The 19,094-nt window shown below is 40.7% G+C and overlaps 1 protein-coding gene and 1 long non-coding RNA gene across 2 annotated transcripts in view; both read right to left on the reverse strand.

The window, feature by feature from the left end:
- MAP3K19 (mitogen-activated protein kinase kinase kinase 19) overlaps nucleotides 1-19,094 on the reverse strand; it is a 207,948-nt gene that overhangs the window by 129,500 nt on the left and 59,354 nt on the right. Inside the window, exons 4-7 of the mRNA XM_053712516.1 lie at nucleotides 18,499-18,614; nucleotides 18,196-18,317; nucleotides 12,879-12,939; nucleotides 10,048-10,126 (exon numbers count right to left, since the gene is read on the reverse strand). Coding sequence (XP_053568491.1) covers nucleotides 10,048-10,126; nucleotides 12,879-12,939; nucleotides 18,196-18,317; nucleotides 18,499-18,614 — 378 coding nt within the window. The remainder of the gene's footprint in view (nucleotides 1-10,047; nucleotides 10,127-12,878; nucleotides 12,940-18,195; nucleotides 18,318-18,498; nucleotides 18,615-19,094) is intronic.
- LOC128645324 (uncharacterized) lies at nucleotides 12,835-18,512 on the reverse strand. The gene is made up of 3 exons (XR_008400105.1): nucleotides 18,499-18,512; nucleotides 18,196-18,317; nucleotides 12,835-12,939 (listed from the first exon to the last, which is right to left on the reverse strand). It is a non-coding gene; the product is annotated as an uncharacterized LOC128645324 (long non-coding RNA).

Here is a 19,094-nt window from a genome sequence, read left to right on the forward strand (position 1 = left end):
CTACACAAGCCAGTAACCTCAGGAAGAGGGGGATTATTACAATACTGACTAAGATGGAAAAGAGAAAAGTAAATTTTGCAGCTTTTAAAAACTTCCTGGAAACAGAAGGAGAGATTGATGGGTACCTTGCGGATTTTGAGAGGCAATGTGCACTACACAAGGTACCCGCAGAGGACTGGGTCACGATATTATCTGGAAAATTATCCGGCCGGGCCAGAGAGGCTTTTCGGGCCATTCCAGATGAGGAAGTCAGGGATTATAATACTGTAAAAGAGGCTCTGCTCTCCAGGTATGCGGTTACACCGGAGGCATACCGGAGACGGTTCAGAGACACTGTTAAATTAGCTGGAGATTCCTACCTTGAGTGGGCATGTAAGGTGCACCGCACAGCAGCTCACTGGATAGCGGGGTGCCAAGCCATATCTGGGGAAGAGGTGCTGCAGCTATTCCTGTTGGAACATTGCTTCGACAAATTACCCGCAGGAGTTCGAGAGTGGGTTCGGGACCGTAAACCCTCCACCCTGCAGGAAGCGGCTCGCTTGGCAGATGAGTATACGGATGCCCGCAAACTGGACATTGCTACCACTAAGCCCCCTGCTAGAGTGGAGTACAGACCCCCAGTCACCCCAGCAGCTGCCAGTTACCAAACCCCGGCGCACCGCTATACCACACGGCCTCCGGCCACGAACTACCCTCAGAGAGCCCTGTTCAATTCGCGGGGCTACTCACAACCTATTCGGTGCTTTAGATGTAAGCAACTAGGGCACAAAAGACCAGAGTGTCCCCTAAACGCAGCGAACCAAGCGCAGTCCTGGAGAAGACCCGCCGGCGGAATCCCACGTAATCCTCAGCCTGCGGCCCGCTACGTAGAGGCGCAAGAATGCTGGAGCATCCTACATGAGGCAGACCTTGTGCAAGCTGCCCACCGGAATAACCGGCAACTGGTTAAAGTGAATGGGAAGAAGGTCAGTGGTCTACGGGATACTGGTGCTACCATGACCTTGCTTCAAAAGAACTTGGTGTCTGAGAAACAGTACACTGGAGACACTGTGGCTGTGAGGGTAGCAGGGGGCGATGTGTTCAGCCTACCTGTTGCCAGGGTACATTTGGATTGGGGAGTGGGCGCTAGACCTGTGAATGTGGGGGTCAAGAAGGACTTACCTGCTGATGTTCTTCTTGGAAATGACTTGGCCCCCCTTGTTTCTGCCTACGCTCCTATGGGTCCCGCTGATGTTAACTCTGTGACTACCCGTGCCCAGATCCGTGCAGCAGAGACTGACCCACCTGCTGCTAAGCCCCAGGACGCTGAGCTCAGTAAATCTCTATCCGCTATTGATATGTGGAGGTCCCGTTACAATGCGCTGATGAAGGAGAAGAGGAGCGCAGAGGAAAAAGCACGTTTAGAACAGGAATCTCTGCTAGACAAGCTGCACCGACAAACTGCAGAAAACACCAGCTTGAGAGTGGAACATGAAACATTAAAGACAAACTTAGTGACACTGGAGGAGAAGCTGACGCTGGCTCATAGTGAGGTGCAGCAACTCAAGGGCACCCTATGTCAGTATGAAGGGATTGTGGATACCTATAAAGAGCAGGTACAGAAAACTCGTAAAGAAGCTGATGGGATTTTGAAGGACTGTTTGGCCCTGGTCTGGGCACTGAGGAATTTGAACCCTTGTTTGTATGGACAGGAATTCTCTCTCATAACGGGAATACAGATGGATTGTCCCAGCAAACTGACATGCCTACCAGGCGCTCTGGTGGTATATGCCACAGTATATACCCTGGACAGCCGAGCATGACAAACCAGAGGGAGAGGAGTTTGATGGTCCTGTCCCCCAGCAACACGGCTGTTTAGCCAAAGGGGAGACGATTGGTCTCCCCCTCCAGCAGCACAGCTATGTATCCGAAGGGGAGACAGTCGGTCTTCCCCTCCAGCAACCAGGCTCCCACCAGGCTACTTCCATGGTAGTGCTGGCACCCGGGCAGAGTACAGCTGGTCTCTGCCCACCTCGCAACCCACCAATTCAGCGTACCAGTCCCCCACACAGCTGTGGTGAGGCACCTGGACATGGACAAGTTTTCCCCGTACTCAGGTGTAGTAACCATTTATTGTGGGTGGGCTGTACTACTAATTGTGTTTTATGGGTGGGTTGCTGGACTAACCAGGGCACTGACCGGCAGGAGGTCAGATACCCTGTTAGTCTGTTTGGAAAAGGGGAGAGATGTGACAAAACCAATCTCGCCACTGTACATTGGAGGGCCTGTTATGGAACATTCTTTGGGCTGGAGGTACATGGGCTTAAGGATACCCAGAGACTGCATGGAAATATGGAATTTTATATGCTGGACACCCCATGTACTTTCATACCTCTGTCTTATGTCTATGTCACCCTGTATCCATAAATACAGGATGGGTACAGGGTGTGAGTGCCCCTTGTGGGAGCAATTGTGACTCTATAAGCAAAGTGGGCATAAAAGACTTTATAGCTAATAAGAACTGTTCCTATATTCTGTAATAAGATGTATTCTATGTATGTTTAAGATCTGATTGTGTCTCAGGAGTCTGTCTGGGTAAACTGATTGTGTCATTGTGTGATTATGTTAACTAGACTGCCCAACATCAGATTGTCTGAGTAAACGTTCTTCCCTAGTTAATTAACTTAATATGTTAATCTGTTTTACCTGTGAATAGACAATTGTTTGATGCATTGTTCATATGTTTGCTTTACTGTTAAACCAATGCCCTTTGTAACCTGAAGCCAGGGTGTATAAATCTGTGTGCTGCCTTCAAATAAAGCATATATTCTGTTTAAACCTGAAAACTGGCTGGTTTGTGAATTGCTGATTCCCTATGCAGGACGTTGTTCCCTGGTATTAACCCTTGGTACACTGTTGGTACCGTAACAAACTGGAATTCAAGGATTTTCTCCCAAGAGGGAGATTTCATCTTTCACGATTATCTGTAGACCAGATAAAAAGAGAGGCGTTCTTACGCTGTGTAAAAGACCTCTCTACCATGGGAGTAATTTGTCCCGTTCCAAAACTGGAACAGGGGCAGGGGTTTTACTCAAATCTTTTCGTGGTTCCCAAAAAAGAGGGAACTTTCAGACCCATTTTAGATCTCAAGTGTCTAAACAAATTTCTCAGAGTTCCATCATTCAAGATGGAGACTATACGAACAATCTTACCAATGATCCAGGAGGGTCAATATATGACTACCGTGGACTTGAAGGATGCATATCTTCATATTCCTATCCACAAGGATCATCATCAGTTTCTAAGGTTTGCCTTCCTGGACAAACATTATCAGTTCGTGGCTCTTCCCTTCGGGTTGGCCACTGCACCCAGAATCTTCACAAAGGTTCTAGGGTCCCTTCTGGTGGTTCTCAGACTGCGAGGCATAGCAGTGGCACCTTATCTGGATCCAGGCATCAACTTATCATATGACAAAATCTCACATGGACACAGTCCTGTCTTTCCTGAGAACTCATGGTTGGAAGGTGAACATAGAAAAGAGTTCACTAGTTCCATAGACAAGGGTTGCCTTCTTGGGAACTCTGATAGACTCGGTAGACATGAAAATATTTCTGACGAAGGTCAGAAAATCAAAGATTCTAAATACTTGCCGAGCACTTCAGTCCATTCCTCGGCCATCAGTGGCTCAGTGTATGGAGGTCATTGGATTAATGGTAGCAGCAATGGACATCATTCCTTTTGCACGCTTTCATCTCAGACCACTGCAGCTGTGCATGCTCTGACAGTGAAATGGGAACTATGCAATATATCTCCTCAGATAAATCTGGATCAAGAGACTAGAGACTCTCTTCTTTGGTGGTTGTCGCCAGATCATCTGTCCCAGGGGACTTGTTTCTGCAGACCCTCGTGGGTGATAGTGACAACGGACACCATCCTACTGGGCTGGGGTGCAGTCTGGAATTCCCTGAAGGCTCAGGGTGTTTGGACTCAGGTGGCGTCTCTACTTCCAATCAATATTCTGGAACTGAGAGCAATATTCAATGCGCTTCAGGCGTGGGCTCAGTTGGCTTCTGCCAAATTCATCAGATTCCAGTCGGACAATATCACAACTGTGGCGTATATCAATCATCAGGGGGGAACAAGGAGTTCCTTAGCGATGATAGAAGTATCAAAGATAATCCGATGGGCGGAGGCCCACTCTTGCTATCTATCAGCGATCTACATCCCAGGAGTAGAGAACTGGGAAGTGGATTTTCTAAGTCATCAGACTTTTCATCCGGGGGAGTGGGAACTCCACCCGGAGGTGTTTGCTTCATTGACTCGTCAATGGGGCAGACCGGAATTAGACCTGATGGCATCTCGTCAGAATGACAAGCTTCCACGTTACGGATCTAGGTTGAGGGATCCTCAGGCCGAACTGATAGATGCCTTGGCAGTACCTTGGTCGTATGCGGATCTAATGGACATGTCCTTTCTGCTACCGTGGAACCTTCCTTTGAGACAGGACCTGCTCATTCAAGGTCTTTTCCTGCATCCAAATCTACATTCTCTGCAGCTGACTGCTTGGAGATTGAACGCTTGATTTTATCTAATCGAGGATTCTCTGATTCGGTCATCGATATTTTGATACAGGCTCAAAAGCCTGTCACTAGAAAAATCTATCATAAGATATGACATAAATATCTTTTTGGTGTGAATCCAAGGGTTACTCATGGAGTAAAGTTAGGGTTCCCAGGATTCTGTCTTTTCTCCAAGAAGGATTGGAGAAAGGGTTATCAGCTAGTTCCTTAAAGGGGCAAATTTCTGCTTTGTCGATTTTGCTTCACAAACGTTTGGCAGATATGCCAGATGTTCAGTCTTTTTGTCAGGCTCTAACTAGAATTAAGCCTGTATTTAGACCAATTACTCCTCCCTGGAGTTTGAATTTAGTTATTCAAGTTCTTCAAGGAGTTCTGTTTGAACCCATGCATTCCATAGATATTAAATTGTTATCTTGGAAAGTTCTGTTTTTAGTTGCTATTTCTTCTGCTTGAAGAGTTTCTGAGCTTTCAGGGTTACAGTATGATTCGCCTTATCTTATATTTCATTCTGATAAGGTGGTTTTACGTACCAAACCTGGATTTCTTCCTAAGGTTGTTTCAAATAAGAATATTAATCAGGAAATTGTTGTTCCTTCCTTGTGTTTTAATCCTTCTTCTAAGAAGGAGCGTCTGCTACATAACCTGGACATGGTCCGTGCCTTGAAGTTTTACTTACAGGCAACTAAGGTTTTCCGTCAATCTTCTTCATTATTCATTGTTTATTCTGGAAATCGTAGGGGTCAGAAAGCTACGGCTACCTCTCTTTCTTTTTGGCTGAGGAGTATCATCCGCCTGGCATATGAACATGCTGGACAGCAGCCTCCTGAAAGAATTATGGCTCATTCTACTAGGGCTGTGGCTTCCACATGGGCCTTTAAAAACAATGCATCTGTTGAACAGATTTGTAAGGCTGCGATTTGGTCGTCCCTTCATACTTTTTCCAAATTTTACAAATTTGATACTTTTGCTTCTTCTGAGGCTGTTTTTGGGAGAAAAGTTCTTCAAGCAATGGTGCCTTCCATTTAGGTCTCTGTCTTGTCCCTCCCTTTCATCCGTGTCCTGTAGCTTTGGTATTGTATCCCACAAGTAAGGATGAAATCCGTGGACTCGTCGTATCTTGTAGAAGAAAAGGAAATTTATGCTTACCTGATAAATTGATTTCTTCTACGATACGACGAGTCCACGGCCCTCCCTGTCATTTTAAGACAAATTATATTTTTTACAACTTCAGTCACCTCTGCACCTTTTAGCTTTTCCTTTCTCTTCCTTAAACCTTTGGTCGAATGACTGGGGGTGGAGGGAAGGGAGGAGCTATATATACAGCTCTACTGTGGTGCTCTTTGCCACTTCCTGTTAGCAGAAGGATAATATCCCACAAGTGGACTCGTCGTATCGTAGAAGAAATCAATTTATCAGGTAAGCATAAATTTCCTTTTTTATTATTTTCTATGGGACTCATCTTTTTTTTTTTTGCAGCGACACCAGCTGCCGCTAATAGTGGAAAACATGACATCACAAACTGTCAATAAGCGTTAAGGCTTCCAACAGCATATTTTTGAGTTTGCAACCTCGCACAAAACCATTTACGGCTCAATGGAAAGGAGCCCTAAATAATGAAATTTCACTTGGCAACAAAAACAAGGCTAACTCACTACATAGCTTACAGGCTTCCCAATTATCCACTGATCTCCAGGCACACATATCTGCAACGTATGTAAGTCTGTGTGTGCAACAGTAAGTGTGTTATATTATTACTGTTTATATTTTATAAAATGTTTAACGTTTTTTTTTAATATTAATTATGTCAGTATCCCAAGGTGTAATATTCTGGGCTTTACTCTATTTAAAGTGAATTCTGCAATTTAGGTTTCAACCTTATGAACCATGCTCTATACAGCAGCTGATGTTCATGCAAGTTTTTTCCTTCTTCAGTACAGCAGTAAATAAATAATAAACACTATTAAGCATATTATGTTACATTTTAAATGTTTTCAAAAACATGTATTTCTCCTGATGGCTAAACTGCAGGGATTTATATATTCAACCTAAAATCTGCATCTCCTGATGCAGCTAGTATTACTCATAAGAAGCTGTATGTAATGAAGTTCAATTGTGTGTATAAATGTAACCCAGTGTGTGTGTGTGGTGTGTGTATGTGTGTGCAAATGTAACCCAGTGTGTGTGTAAGCAAATATAACCATGTTTGTCTATGTATAAATGTAACCCTGTGTGTGTGTGTGTGTGTGTGTGTGTGTGTGTGTGTGTGTGTGTGTGTGTGTGTGTGTGTGTGTGTGCAAATGTAACCCTGTATGTCTATGTTTAAATGTAACCCTGTGTATGTATGTGCAAATGTACCCTTGTTTGTCTTTGTGTGTGTGCGTGCATGCATGCGTGTTTGTATGTGTGTGCAAATTTAACCCTGTTTGTCTATGTATAAATGTAACTCTGTGTATTTGTGTGTGCAAATTTAACCCTGTTTGTCTATGTATAAATGTAACCCTGTGTATGTGTGTGTGCAAATGTAACCCTGTTTGTCTATGTATAAATGTAACCCTGTTTGTCTATGTATCAATATAACCCTGTTAGTCTATGTATAAATGTAACCCTGTGTGTATGTGTGTGTGCAAATGTAACCCTGTTTGTCTATGTGTAAATGTAACCCTCTGTATGTGTGTGTAAATGTAACCCTGTTTGTCTATGTATATATGTAACCCTGTGTGTATGTGTGTGTGCAAATGTAACCCTTTTTGTATATGTGTAAATGTAACCCTGTTTGTCTATGTGTAAATGTAACCCTGTGTATATGTGTGTGTGCAGATGTAACCCTTTATGTGTAGATGTAACCCTGTGTATGTGTGTGCAAATGTAACCCTGTTTGTCTATGTATAAATGTAACCCAGTGTGTGTATGTATGTGTGTGCAAATGTAACCCTGTTTGTCTATGTGTAAATGTAACCCTGTTTGTCTATGTATAAACGTAACCCTGTGTGTATGTGTGTGTGCAAATGTAACCCTGTTTGTCTATGTGTAAATGTAACCCTGTGTATATGTGTGTGTGCAAATGTAACCCTTTACATGTAAATGTAACCCTGTGTATGTGTGTGCAAATGTAACCCTGTTTGTCTATGTATAAATGTAACCCAGTGTGTGTATGTAAGTGTGTGCAAATGTAACCCTGTTTGTCTATGTGTAAATGTAACCCTGTTTGTCTATGTATAAATGTAACCCTGTGTGTATGTGTGTGTGCAAATGTAACCCTGTTTGTCTATGTGTAAATGTAACCCTGTGTATGTGTGTGCAAATGTAACCCTGTTTGTCTATGTATAAATGTAACCCTGTGTGTATGTGTGTGTGCAAATTGAACCCTGTTTGTCTATGTATAAATGTAACCCTGTGTGTATGTGTGTGTGCAAATGTAACCCTGTTTGTCTATGTGTAAATGTATTTCTGTGAATGTGTGTATGCAAATGTAACCGTTTGTCTATGTATAAATGTAACCCTGTGTGTATGTGTGTGTGCAAATGTAACCCTTTTTGTATATGTGTAAATGTAACCCTGTGTATGTGTGTGCAAATGTAACCCTGTTTGTCTATGTGTAAATGTAACCCTGTGTATGTATTTATGTAAATGTAATCCTCTGTGTGTGTGTGTGTGTGTGTGAAATTGCGTTTGCGTATATGCAAATGTAATCCTGTGTGTATTTTTGTAAATGAATGTTGAAAAGTGTAGGCTCCAATCCAAGTGATAAACTTTGTATTGCTTACATAGGATCACATGAGATCACATGACTAAGAGGTGCGTCCCCGAAATGTTGTGTTTACTTGGATCTTATCCTATGTAAGCAATAAAAAGTTTATCACTTGGATTGGAGTCTACACTTTTCTATATTATTTTGGATATTTTGTGAGCTTGGCAGTTGCTCATTGTAGTACTCTTACACAGGACTGTTTTGGTTGTTCATATTTTGTTACTATTTTATGTATTTATGTAAATGTAATCCTCGGTGTGTGTGTATGTATGTGCCTATATGCGAATGTAACCCTGTTTGTCTATGGGTAAATGTAACCCTGTGTGTGTATTTATGTAAATGTAATCCTCGGTGTGTGTGTGTGTATGTATGTGCCTATATGCGAATGTAACCCTGTTTGTCTATGGGTAAATGTAACCCTGTGTTTGTATTTATGTAAATGTAATCCTCGGTGTGTGTGTGTGTGAATGTAACCCTGTTTGTGCATGCATTTAAATGTGACCCTTTGTGTGTGTGAGTGTGTGTAAACGTAACAGTGTGAGTGGGCTAGTAAGTTTTTTCCTGTAGCAGTTTGGGATAATTATCTATCTATCTTTATATACACACACACTAATAGGTAAATGCTTCATTATATTAGTAGTAGGTATGCCCTAGTAATAATTAATGCAGACATCCCAACCTGTAAAAACTAATTTCAGAGAGGTGGCTTCACCGACTACTGAGCTGCGTGCCGCCCCCCGTTATATACTTGACACCTGGAAACCCTAAATAAGATAGACTTATCATCAAAGTAGCTTCCCGCTAAACTCACATTAAACAAAAAAAGTAGCTTTATTGCACAACCACATATAACAAACCTATTTTCCAGCGATCATATGCTTAAAAAATGCTCAAATATTTTAGAATACAAAGCTTAATTCCGTGCATTAAATAAGGTAGTATTTGTGTTTTATATTACTAAAATCAGTGGGGGCTTTTTGGTTACTGATGCATGCTTTGAGGGTTCCATAGCGTCCAAGCTTGTGAAGTACTCAGTATAGTTGTCCCTGTACGACTTTCGGATTTTGTGTCTGGGAGCGGGTGTGATTTTTAGTTTGAGAGGCTATTTGTAATTATGTTTTGTACTCACAGTAGAGTCAGTTTGATAAGGATCTGACAGCAGGGGTGTCTATCTCCTCCCTCACAGGGGCGCACTCTCTTTGTCCTCTTTCTCAGTTCTCACTCAGCCTATGCTGCAGCCGATGTTGCCTGCTACTGATTCTCCTCCTCCCCCAAAAGCCTTATTGTGGCCTCCAAACAGCAGGAGGGAGGGTGGCAGACACGCAATACACTGAAACTAAAGGCAGACTTGCTTTGACGCCTTCCTGCTCAATTATGTAATCGCAACTAAAAGCATTCCTTAAAGAAACACTGTTTCCGGATTTTGGCCACGTTGGATCATGGTACTTGTAGTTTCAGGGACATTGCATTTCATTTGCGGGCATCAGGGAGCCACTATTACAATGAGGGAGACTCTCTAAACTTTAGGGAGAGTTGGGATGTCTGTTAATAGGCCCCTCTACTTTTGATTGTTGAATCTTATATGCCCCTCAAAATATGGTTCCGGGAGAAGACACTGCTTTAACCCCTTAGTAGATAGAGAATTTTATTTTTATTTTTAAATTAAAATAGACCCTTAAACTGTTATAAACACCTGGTGCATCACAAAACATCAATAATTAGATTATTTTAAATACTTACTTTTCGCACTCTTGATAAGCTTCTGCTATTTCAAGAACAGTTATATTTGCTCTTTCAAACTCAGTAAGGTTCCTACAATCTGTAACAAATTGCACATTTTTAAAAGCTGGTTTACAGATAATATACAGTAATGTTGCATTAGTCATATTTATATTCATATAATTATTTTTAGTCATTTTTACATATGTGGAAATGTGTTTAAAACAAAATGTTGATTCTCTCTAAGTATTGGCAGATAATATAGGGCTAGATTACAAGGCATATTATTTTTTTCGCAATTGCCAAAATTCCGCTAGAGTTAAGCTTTTTGCACTAGTCGGGTTGCTTTCATATTAAAAGTTAAAAACAAACAAACAACTAACACTGAGATTGTGCAAACACCATCACATTTTTGCATTCCCCATAGAAGCCAATGGAGAGAAAAAAATGTTGAAAAAAAACTTTACAGTAAATACATAGTTAAAATATTTATTAAATAGGAATATTGCATAAATATGTTTTATAATGCTTTCATCTACTTAATGGCAAAGGGCTCTGATGCACCCTTGGTAAATATGAGCAAAGAAGGCTGTAAAATCTCTTTATTGTTTAACCTTTTGACCTTTTGTTACACACAAATACTCTGCTCTCATGGATATCAAATAATTGCAAACACAACAAAGGTTTATAAAATATATATATTTTAAACATGTGTGGCACAATTATTGGCACCCCTATAAATGAATATGAGAAAAATATTATTGATATTTTACATATTTTAGTACACCTGGGTGACTAGGAACAGGAAATTGTTCAACCATGACTTCCTGTTTCACAGGGGTATAAATATGAGGTAACACATAGGTCAAATTCCCTTAGTCATTCATCACAATGGGTAAGACCAAGAAATATAGCTGGGATGTGCGGCAAAAGGTTGTTGAGCTTCACAAAATGGGAAGTGGCTATACGAAAATAGTAAAAGTGTTGAAAATGCCCATTTTACCATCAGGACAATAATTAAGAAGTTCCAGTCAACTGGAAATGTTATGAATCAACCTGGAACAGGACGTGTGTCAATAGTGTCTGAACGCTGGAGAATTGCAAAAGTTAGTTGTGTATTAGGGTCAGAAAGTGTCCAAAACTACAATCCGACGTCACCTACATCACAACAAGTTGTTTGGAAGTGTTTCAAGAAAAAAGCCTCTACTTTCCTCCAAAGACAAACTCAACCGTCTTCAGTTTGCCAGACACTACTGGAACTTAAAATATGATCAGGTTCTATGGTCAGATGAAACCAAAATAGAGCTTTTTGGCAATAAACACCAGAGGTGGGTTTGGCACACACAGAGAGGTAGCCATATGGAAAAGTACTTCATGCCCAAGGTTAAATATGTTGCTGGCTCTTTAATGTTTTGGGGCTGTTTTTCTGCCAGAGGACCTGGGCATTTTATTAGGAAACATGGCATCATAGACTCTGTCAAATATCAACAAATATTAAATGAACACCTGACTGCCTCTGCCATAAAGCTTAAAATGAGCCGTGGTTGGATCTTCCAACAGGACAAAGATCCAAAACATACATCAAAATCAACACAAAAATGGTTTACTGACCACAAAATCAAGGTCCAATGTTTCACAGCCTTGTTTGCTCATATTTACCAAGGGTGCCAATATTAGGGGAGGGCACTGTACACACACACACACACACATATATATATATATATATATATATATATATATATATATATATATATATATATATTATATATATATATGCATACATATACATCTTTAGACATGTATATGTATGTATCTCTGTTTTAAAGCCTTTTACATGCCTTTTTTTTCTTACACCTGAGACCTCATATCTTTGAGCCCTTTAAACCTTTTTTCTGCAATATTTTGTTTTGATCATTTTTATCAGAAAGGGTTATTATGAGTGTATCTGTACTTTTAAATGTATTTTTGATGTGTCTTGTGACACTTTTTTGTTTCATGTAACAGTTAACCAAAGCTCTGAGGTTGCGGTAAACATACAAGCCTAAATTGCAATTGCGCTCACACTTTTGCATTTACTTTTAACTTGTAATATGAGTGCTCCCTCCAACGTGTGCAAACAGCCGCGATAAACCTGATATCACTCACGCAAAACAGTAAGCGTGCCACTTGTTATCTGGCCCTGTATTGGGTAGTGGTTTCAGTTATCAGAAACAGCTATTTCATACATAGAAAAGGAACAATTTCCCATACATTTGAAAGTATGCAACTGGTATAAAATACATTGAGGAGAATCCAATTCTATCTATCTATCTATCTATCTATCTATCTATCTATCTATCTGTCTGTCTGTCTATCTATCTGTGGTATTTTGGGTAATTTTCACCCACAGATTTAATGCTCTACATGTGGGCAGTCCTCTGTACTAAAGAAGTGTGTTTTGGGGACTTCTGTTGGGTGGGAGACAAGGAAATTAGCTCTTTGGAGGGGAGAACAGCAGATAGGGGACACCCTGCAGCATTACTTAAATCTAACCCTGTGCCACTGGAGATTTAAGGAAATATATTATGTGTGTGTAGGAAGTTGTCCATTTCTAATCTACACAACTTCTTGACAAATGTCAACTTGTCAGCAAGATTCCTTTTACTATGTACAGAGAGAGAGGGAACTTAATATTTATGTTTCACTAATCTTGTTGAAATTAAATGGATTACCCCACTCTATCAAGGATTAAGCACCAGATTATTTAATATATGCTGAAGCAGGTCAGTTTTAAAAACTGGAGTACAGAAATATGTATTGCTAAATTACCATGCATTTCTTCTATATGAATTCAAGTAACTTTCCGACTCTACCTGCCCTGAAATTCTCCGTCCTTGGTTCCAGATTGTGTATTTCTTCCTCATTAACATAAATCTGAAAATGCAGATCATAACATTAATTACAAAAATTATAATTAATTATTATTAATTATAACAATTTGCATTAAGGAAAAAAAGATCATAGCACACAGTGATCTGCCAATGTGTTTACTTTTGAGAAATACATATAATGAAACATAAATTTACCGACTTTGTTTTATACTGCACATCGTTATATATCTGTTCCATTGCTATATGAACCAATACAAGTCTCACGTTGACAGTTGAGTGTAATTGACCTGAACCATTAGCAATTCAGACATTAACGGAGGTAACCTGGGCATCAGGCCAGCCATCTGTTTAACAAGCTATACATGACTGATCATTGTCTAAGAAACAGGTGTCTAACCTGAATGGTCTAGGCCTATGAAGACACAAAATGATAAACTGCTGTCTCATTGTGTTTACAAGATATTAAAAAAAACTAGAACAACCACACCTATTTAAATAAATATGTTTGTCATGGAAGTTTTTCAGTCTGATTTGTACTTTAGGCCTTGTTGGATTTGAGAGGTTTTCTGAAATGAGTTAACAACTGAGCTTTTTAGCTATCCAGTTTTATGCACTTGCATTAATTTTTTAGCAAATAAAATAAAAAAAATAAATGAATGAATAAAGGGACATAGTACTCAAACATTTTCTATTATTCATATGAAAGAGCTGAAATTAAACGTCTTAAAAGTACTTTCCCATGAAAACAGTAAGTAAAAGCTACTTCAGTTTAATGTAAAACTAACAGGAAGTGCATGATTGTGTACAACTAAGTCCTGGAACATCACTGATCATTTTCAAATATGGACAACTCATAGTAAAAGTTGGTTTTATTCAGTAACAAAATATATATAACTAATTTTGAAAAATTATATTTTTGATAGAACAGAGAAAACTGTTTGAGCACTGTTACGGTTGCCTCCAGGCTGGCTGGAAGTTGGACCGTAGAAAAGGATGCTCCTAGCGCTCACCAAAGAATCATCAGCACCATAGTCAGCAATCCCTGTAGTGATATTAGCTGAAGCTGTCCCCTACAAACATGAGTCAAATCTGCAAGTTAGAGGGACAGAAAATAGGTCTGATGTGCTGGAGCACACAGCCTGCTTTTATTCAGGTTACATGCAAACAGGACACTCTCAGGGGGAGGCATAAAATCCCCCATCACACATTTGATATTAGATAGAGAGACACTCCCTTTGACAGGCCACAACATTTACTTCAGCAGATAACATTACACACAATAAAACAATGCAGTCCACCTTATCAATACTAGTCTGATTAGACAATGGGAAAGTTGATCACTAAACCTAATTAGAGCTAATCCCAGCAGACTTGTATTTAGAATAGGTTTCTTGAAGCTGAACAAAATTTAACTCTTAATGGCACACAATGAAACTGAACCAAGTGGGAGAAAGCCAGGGACAAGTCATTTCACAGGTCTGGGGACATAGTCTTAAAGGGGCATTGTTCATCAAAGTCACCATATGTCCCCAGATGGTTCTTAAAGGGCCACACACACCCAACAAAAGTCAATATGTCCTCAGGGGCACAATCTTCCAGGGGCCATAGTCATGTGGAAGGAGGCTGGCAAATAGGCTTCTCCAAAATCCAGGGAAGCAGGGCAATTTTTCATTTAAAGGGCCAGTTACAAACAGCAGTTTGTAACATATCTCCCCTTTTGGAGGGAGACTAACCAGGCACCTGACCTTCTGTCGGTCAGTGCCTAAGTTAGTCTCGCAACCCACCCACAAATAAACACTAGCAGCAAAGCAGCCCCCCCACAACAAGTAGCACTGGCCTGTAAGTTCCAGGTTATAGGATGAAAGTGTAGCATCCTCTGCCTTCCTGGCGCAGCTGGGCAAATAGCTGATGGTACTTGGGGGGCAGAGGCCAGCGGCACTCTGCCCTGGTGCCAGCGCTTCTGCTGGGGTGAGGGGTTTGTAGGCCAGTCCTGTAACAAGGACAAGGTCTGTAGGGCAGAGGCCAGCAGTGCTCTGTCCTGATGCCAGCTCTTCTGCTGGGGGAATTGGGGCATAGTCCTGCCCGGTGGCAAAGGGAACGTGGGGGTCAGTGGGGGTTAACATCTCCACTGTTAACCCTGGGCCCAAGTTAGGAGTTAGCTGGGGAGGGGGAGATTGGCTTACCTCCTCCTCCTGATACTCCGGTGGCCGTTGGGAAGGGAGGTCGATGCTCTCCGCTTCCTGTGGAACATGCTGCGGCTGGGGAGAGAGACCGGTTGTCTCCTCTCCCTGGAAGGCACACTCCGGCTGGGGAGGGAGGTCGATGCTCTCCCCTCCCTGTAGCTGGGTCTGTCGCTGGGGATCTGGGCCGCCTGCCCAGCATCCCTGTAGGGCCGGTAGAGAGACTGCGGTCCCATCTCCACCTGCCTGCTGGGGGTCCTCCCAGGACCAGTCTATGAGGCCTGCTGCCTCTGGTATCTCTGGCTGGGGAAGGGGACTGGTTGTCTCTTCCCTCTGCACGGTATACTGCCGCTGGGGAGGGAGGTCGCTGCTCTCCTCTCCCTGTAACTCTGGCTGCCGCTGGGAAGGGAGGTCGTTGCTCTCCGCTCCCTGTGACTCACTTTCTCGCTGGAGACCAGGTGTCCAGACCCTCAAACTCCACAGTTGGCGCTCAAAGGCTCGTGCCGCTTTGTTCTCCGTATCCAATTCCCGGATGATGCGACTGACTACCTCCTGTGCAGGGTCTGGACCATATCGGACTAGCCGCCTCTTTACCTCTGGAACGAAATCCGCGCCCTCATAGCGACGGATCAGGTTGAGGTGCTCTTCACAGGGTTCTGAATAGTGTCTTGTCAGCTCCATGCTGCTGTAGGTAGGGACGCTGCGCAGTGGCTAGCGTTGCCCTCAATAACTTTCCTACGATACCAGTGCTGTTGTGGTGCTGCTCCTTGCGCTAGGACGCCAATCCCACCGCTGCCGCCAAATGTTACGGTTGCCTCCAGGCTGGCTGGAAGTTGGACCGTAGAAAAGGATGCTCCTAGCGCTCACCAAAGAATCATCAGCACCATAGTCAGCAATCCCTGTAGTGATATTAGCTGAAGCTGTCCCCTACAAACATGAGTCAAATCTGCAAGTTAGAGGGACAGAAAATAGGTCTGATGTGCTGGAGCACACAGCCTGCTTTTATTCAGGTTACATGCAAACAGGACACTCTCAGGGGGAGGCATAAAATCCCCCATCACACATTTGATATTAGATAGAGAGACACTCCCTTTGACAGGCCACAACATTTACTTCAGCAGATAACATTACACACAATAAAACAATGCAGTCCACCTTATCAATACTAGTCTGATTAGACAATGGGAAAGTTGATCACTAAACCTAATTAGAGCTAATCCCAGCAGACTTGTATTTAGAATAGGTTTCTTGAAGCTGAACAAAATTTAACTCTTAATGGCACACAATGAAACTGAACCAAGTGGGAGAAAGCCAGGGACAAGTCATTTCACAGGTCTGGGGACATAGTCTTAAAGGGGCATTGTTCATCAAAGTCACCATATGTCCCCAGATGGTTCTTAAAGGGCCACACACACCCAACAAAAGTCAATATGTCCTCAGGGGCACAATCTTCCAGGGGCCATAGTCATGTGGAAGGAGGCTGGCAAATAGGCTTCTCCAAAATCCAGGGAAGCAGGGCAATTTTTCATTTAAAGGGCCAGTTACAAACAGCAGTTTGTAACAAGCACAAGTCTGCTGCCCCTTCAATTGAGGTTTTAACTTACTACAAAAGATTCACGGTGTGTTTGCATTTAACACTTTTAAATTGCATAACTCTATAAATACAATCATAAATGAACATTTGCATGATCATATTTCCGTTGTGTGATTACAAATAAACATTCACATGATCATATTTCCTTTGTGCATCTTTCATAGTTAAATCATTTTGGATTGGGCAATATGTATTATTTATTTTTGTATTCAATAGGGGCACATTTGTGTTTATTAGCATGCTAACTGTCTCTTTACATAAATCTGAAACTCATGTGCAAAACCTGTTTTCTGATGGCTTAGAAAAAGATGAGTTTGTAATGTAATGAGAAACCATTAGAAAAAAAGACTTTGGTTTAGAATGAACTTGTAATCCCTCTGTCTGTCCCTGTGTGCCCTCCCTGTCTTGTCTAATAATGCAAAACCCTGAGAAAACCTGTTTAAATCGAATAGATTGGAACAGAGCCTAATGTGGTACAACTTGCGTAATCCGCTGATAACCTGTATAAATTGCTGGCATCCAAAACTCTAAATGATCAAGTTAGAGCTTTTTATTATTGCACTGTAGCTTTCATATAACTATTTGTTTAATCCGAGCAAAATTACAAAATGTAATTTAAATAATTATTAAAGTCATTCTATACATATATAGTATATATCAGTAACTACACTGCTAAATATCTGCACACAAAATAAATGTTTTTAGAACATTTAAAATGGTTGTTCTGCAGTGCAGGAAAACACACCCTGAAAAGACTCTAGAGTATCTTATCTACTTTGCTGTGCCTTATTAGATACAAATAAAAATGAGCTTCTACGATGATTAAGCAATTACTCCAAAATGTTGCAGGGTCAGGGTTACTACAGAATGCCCTTCAACCTCTCTGGATGATAATAAACAAAACACACACATTTCACAATTAAATTACAGGAAAAACAGGCAATATAAATAATAGTGTTACATTAAAACTATTTTTTTTTAAAGTACGCCTAATAAAATATTTTATGACAAATAAGATTTTGAGTTTAATGTCTCTTTAACAATTTGCAGATTAGTCACAAGTTCAGATGTTGTGATTAAATTAATAAAGTTATGCTTAACATTAAAAAAGTGCATCATTATTACCAAAGAGAAAAATAAAGATGTTTTTTATTAATTTAATTCATAGCAACAAAGGTTGTAATTTCATGAACATGTGTTATATTATTTGACAAAATGGTTACAGCATTGCACATTCAAAACAAAATAATAATTTTACAATTTAAATATTGCACAAATAAATGAAGGTTATATGTTTGGTATAAAAATAATAGATTGGGTATTTCAGACACACAAGATCTTGTTTAATGTCAGTAAATAAGAACTGACAATACAGACACAATAATACGTTTTATAGGAGATACTGTGGTATCTACATGTTGTTTAATGTCAGTAAATAAGAACAGGCAATAAAGACACAAGAATACTTTTATAGGAGATACTGTGGTATCTACATATTGCTAGTAATAAAAAGGGAAACATTTACCTCTGGGCTCTGGCTGCAGCTTGTAATGATGAGACTTTCCCTGTCTCCAACACTTGGATGAAGGTTCAGTGAATGGTGCTTTATGTCCAGACAACAATCAGAAAACTTGTCACCCTTACTATCTGCAGAAGTAAATAATATCCATGAAAACTAATGTTAAATAGTTAATAAAGTCCATACGCTAGAAAAGTATGTGGGTTTTTTATGTGGACGAATAGAAAACTCAGGTAGCAGACACTCAGGTGAACTATCTACCGTCTGTTTGTCTCAAAAGGGACAGAAAAAGAATCACATGCTTTGTACCTGTTGTAGCTAGACACATGGCCAGTATATCTGCCAGCTGCTGCCCCATAGGACTTCTGACACCTGATGTGTAACACATTGCTGATTTTCCACAAAAATCACAAAGCCTTGGGTTTCTAAAAGGAAAAAAATATAATTAAAACCTCTATGTTGCCTAGGAATCTAGGACTTCCAAACCGCATCATTCATTTTTTAATGACAATTGTTGTAGTTTTCAAATCACATGGTAAGTTATATTTAAGTTGTATATATTTATATTGGGTATTATGGTGCAGTCCTTCATATTTGGCTAGGAAACCTCTGAGACCCAGAATTTCATTCTGTATATGTATGCTATGGATATATATGGTATTTGGTTTAGCAGATATGTAGATGCTTTATAATACGACACAGTACAGCAGAGTGCCTGTTTATATGGATCCTGTGTAAATGTATTCTCTGTACCCCCTTTTTGTAAAATAAATGTTCCTTTACTGAGGGAAAAAAGAAAAAACTTTAGTGTTGTTTTATATGCACAGTATCAATTTATAGCTTTTAATGTCCCTTTAACAAAGTGAAAGATTGGATCAAAAGAGCAGCGCAAAGTTACCTTCAAA

This window comes from Bombina bombina, chromosome 1 (assembly GCF_027579735.1).
Source record: "Bombina bombina isolate aBomBom1 chromosome 1, aBomBom1.pri, whole genome shotgun sequence".
NCBI lineage: Eukaryota > Metazoa > Chordata > Amphibia > Anura > Bombinatoridae > Bombina > Bombina bombina.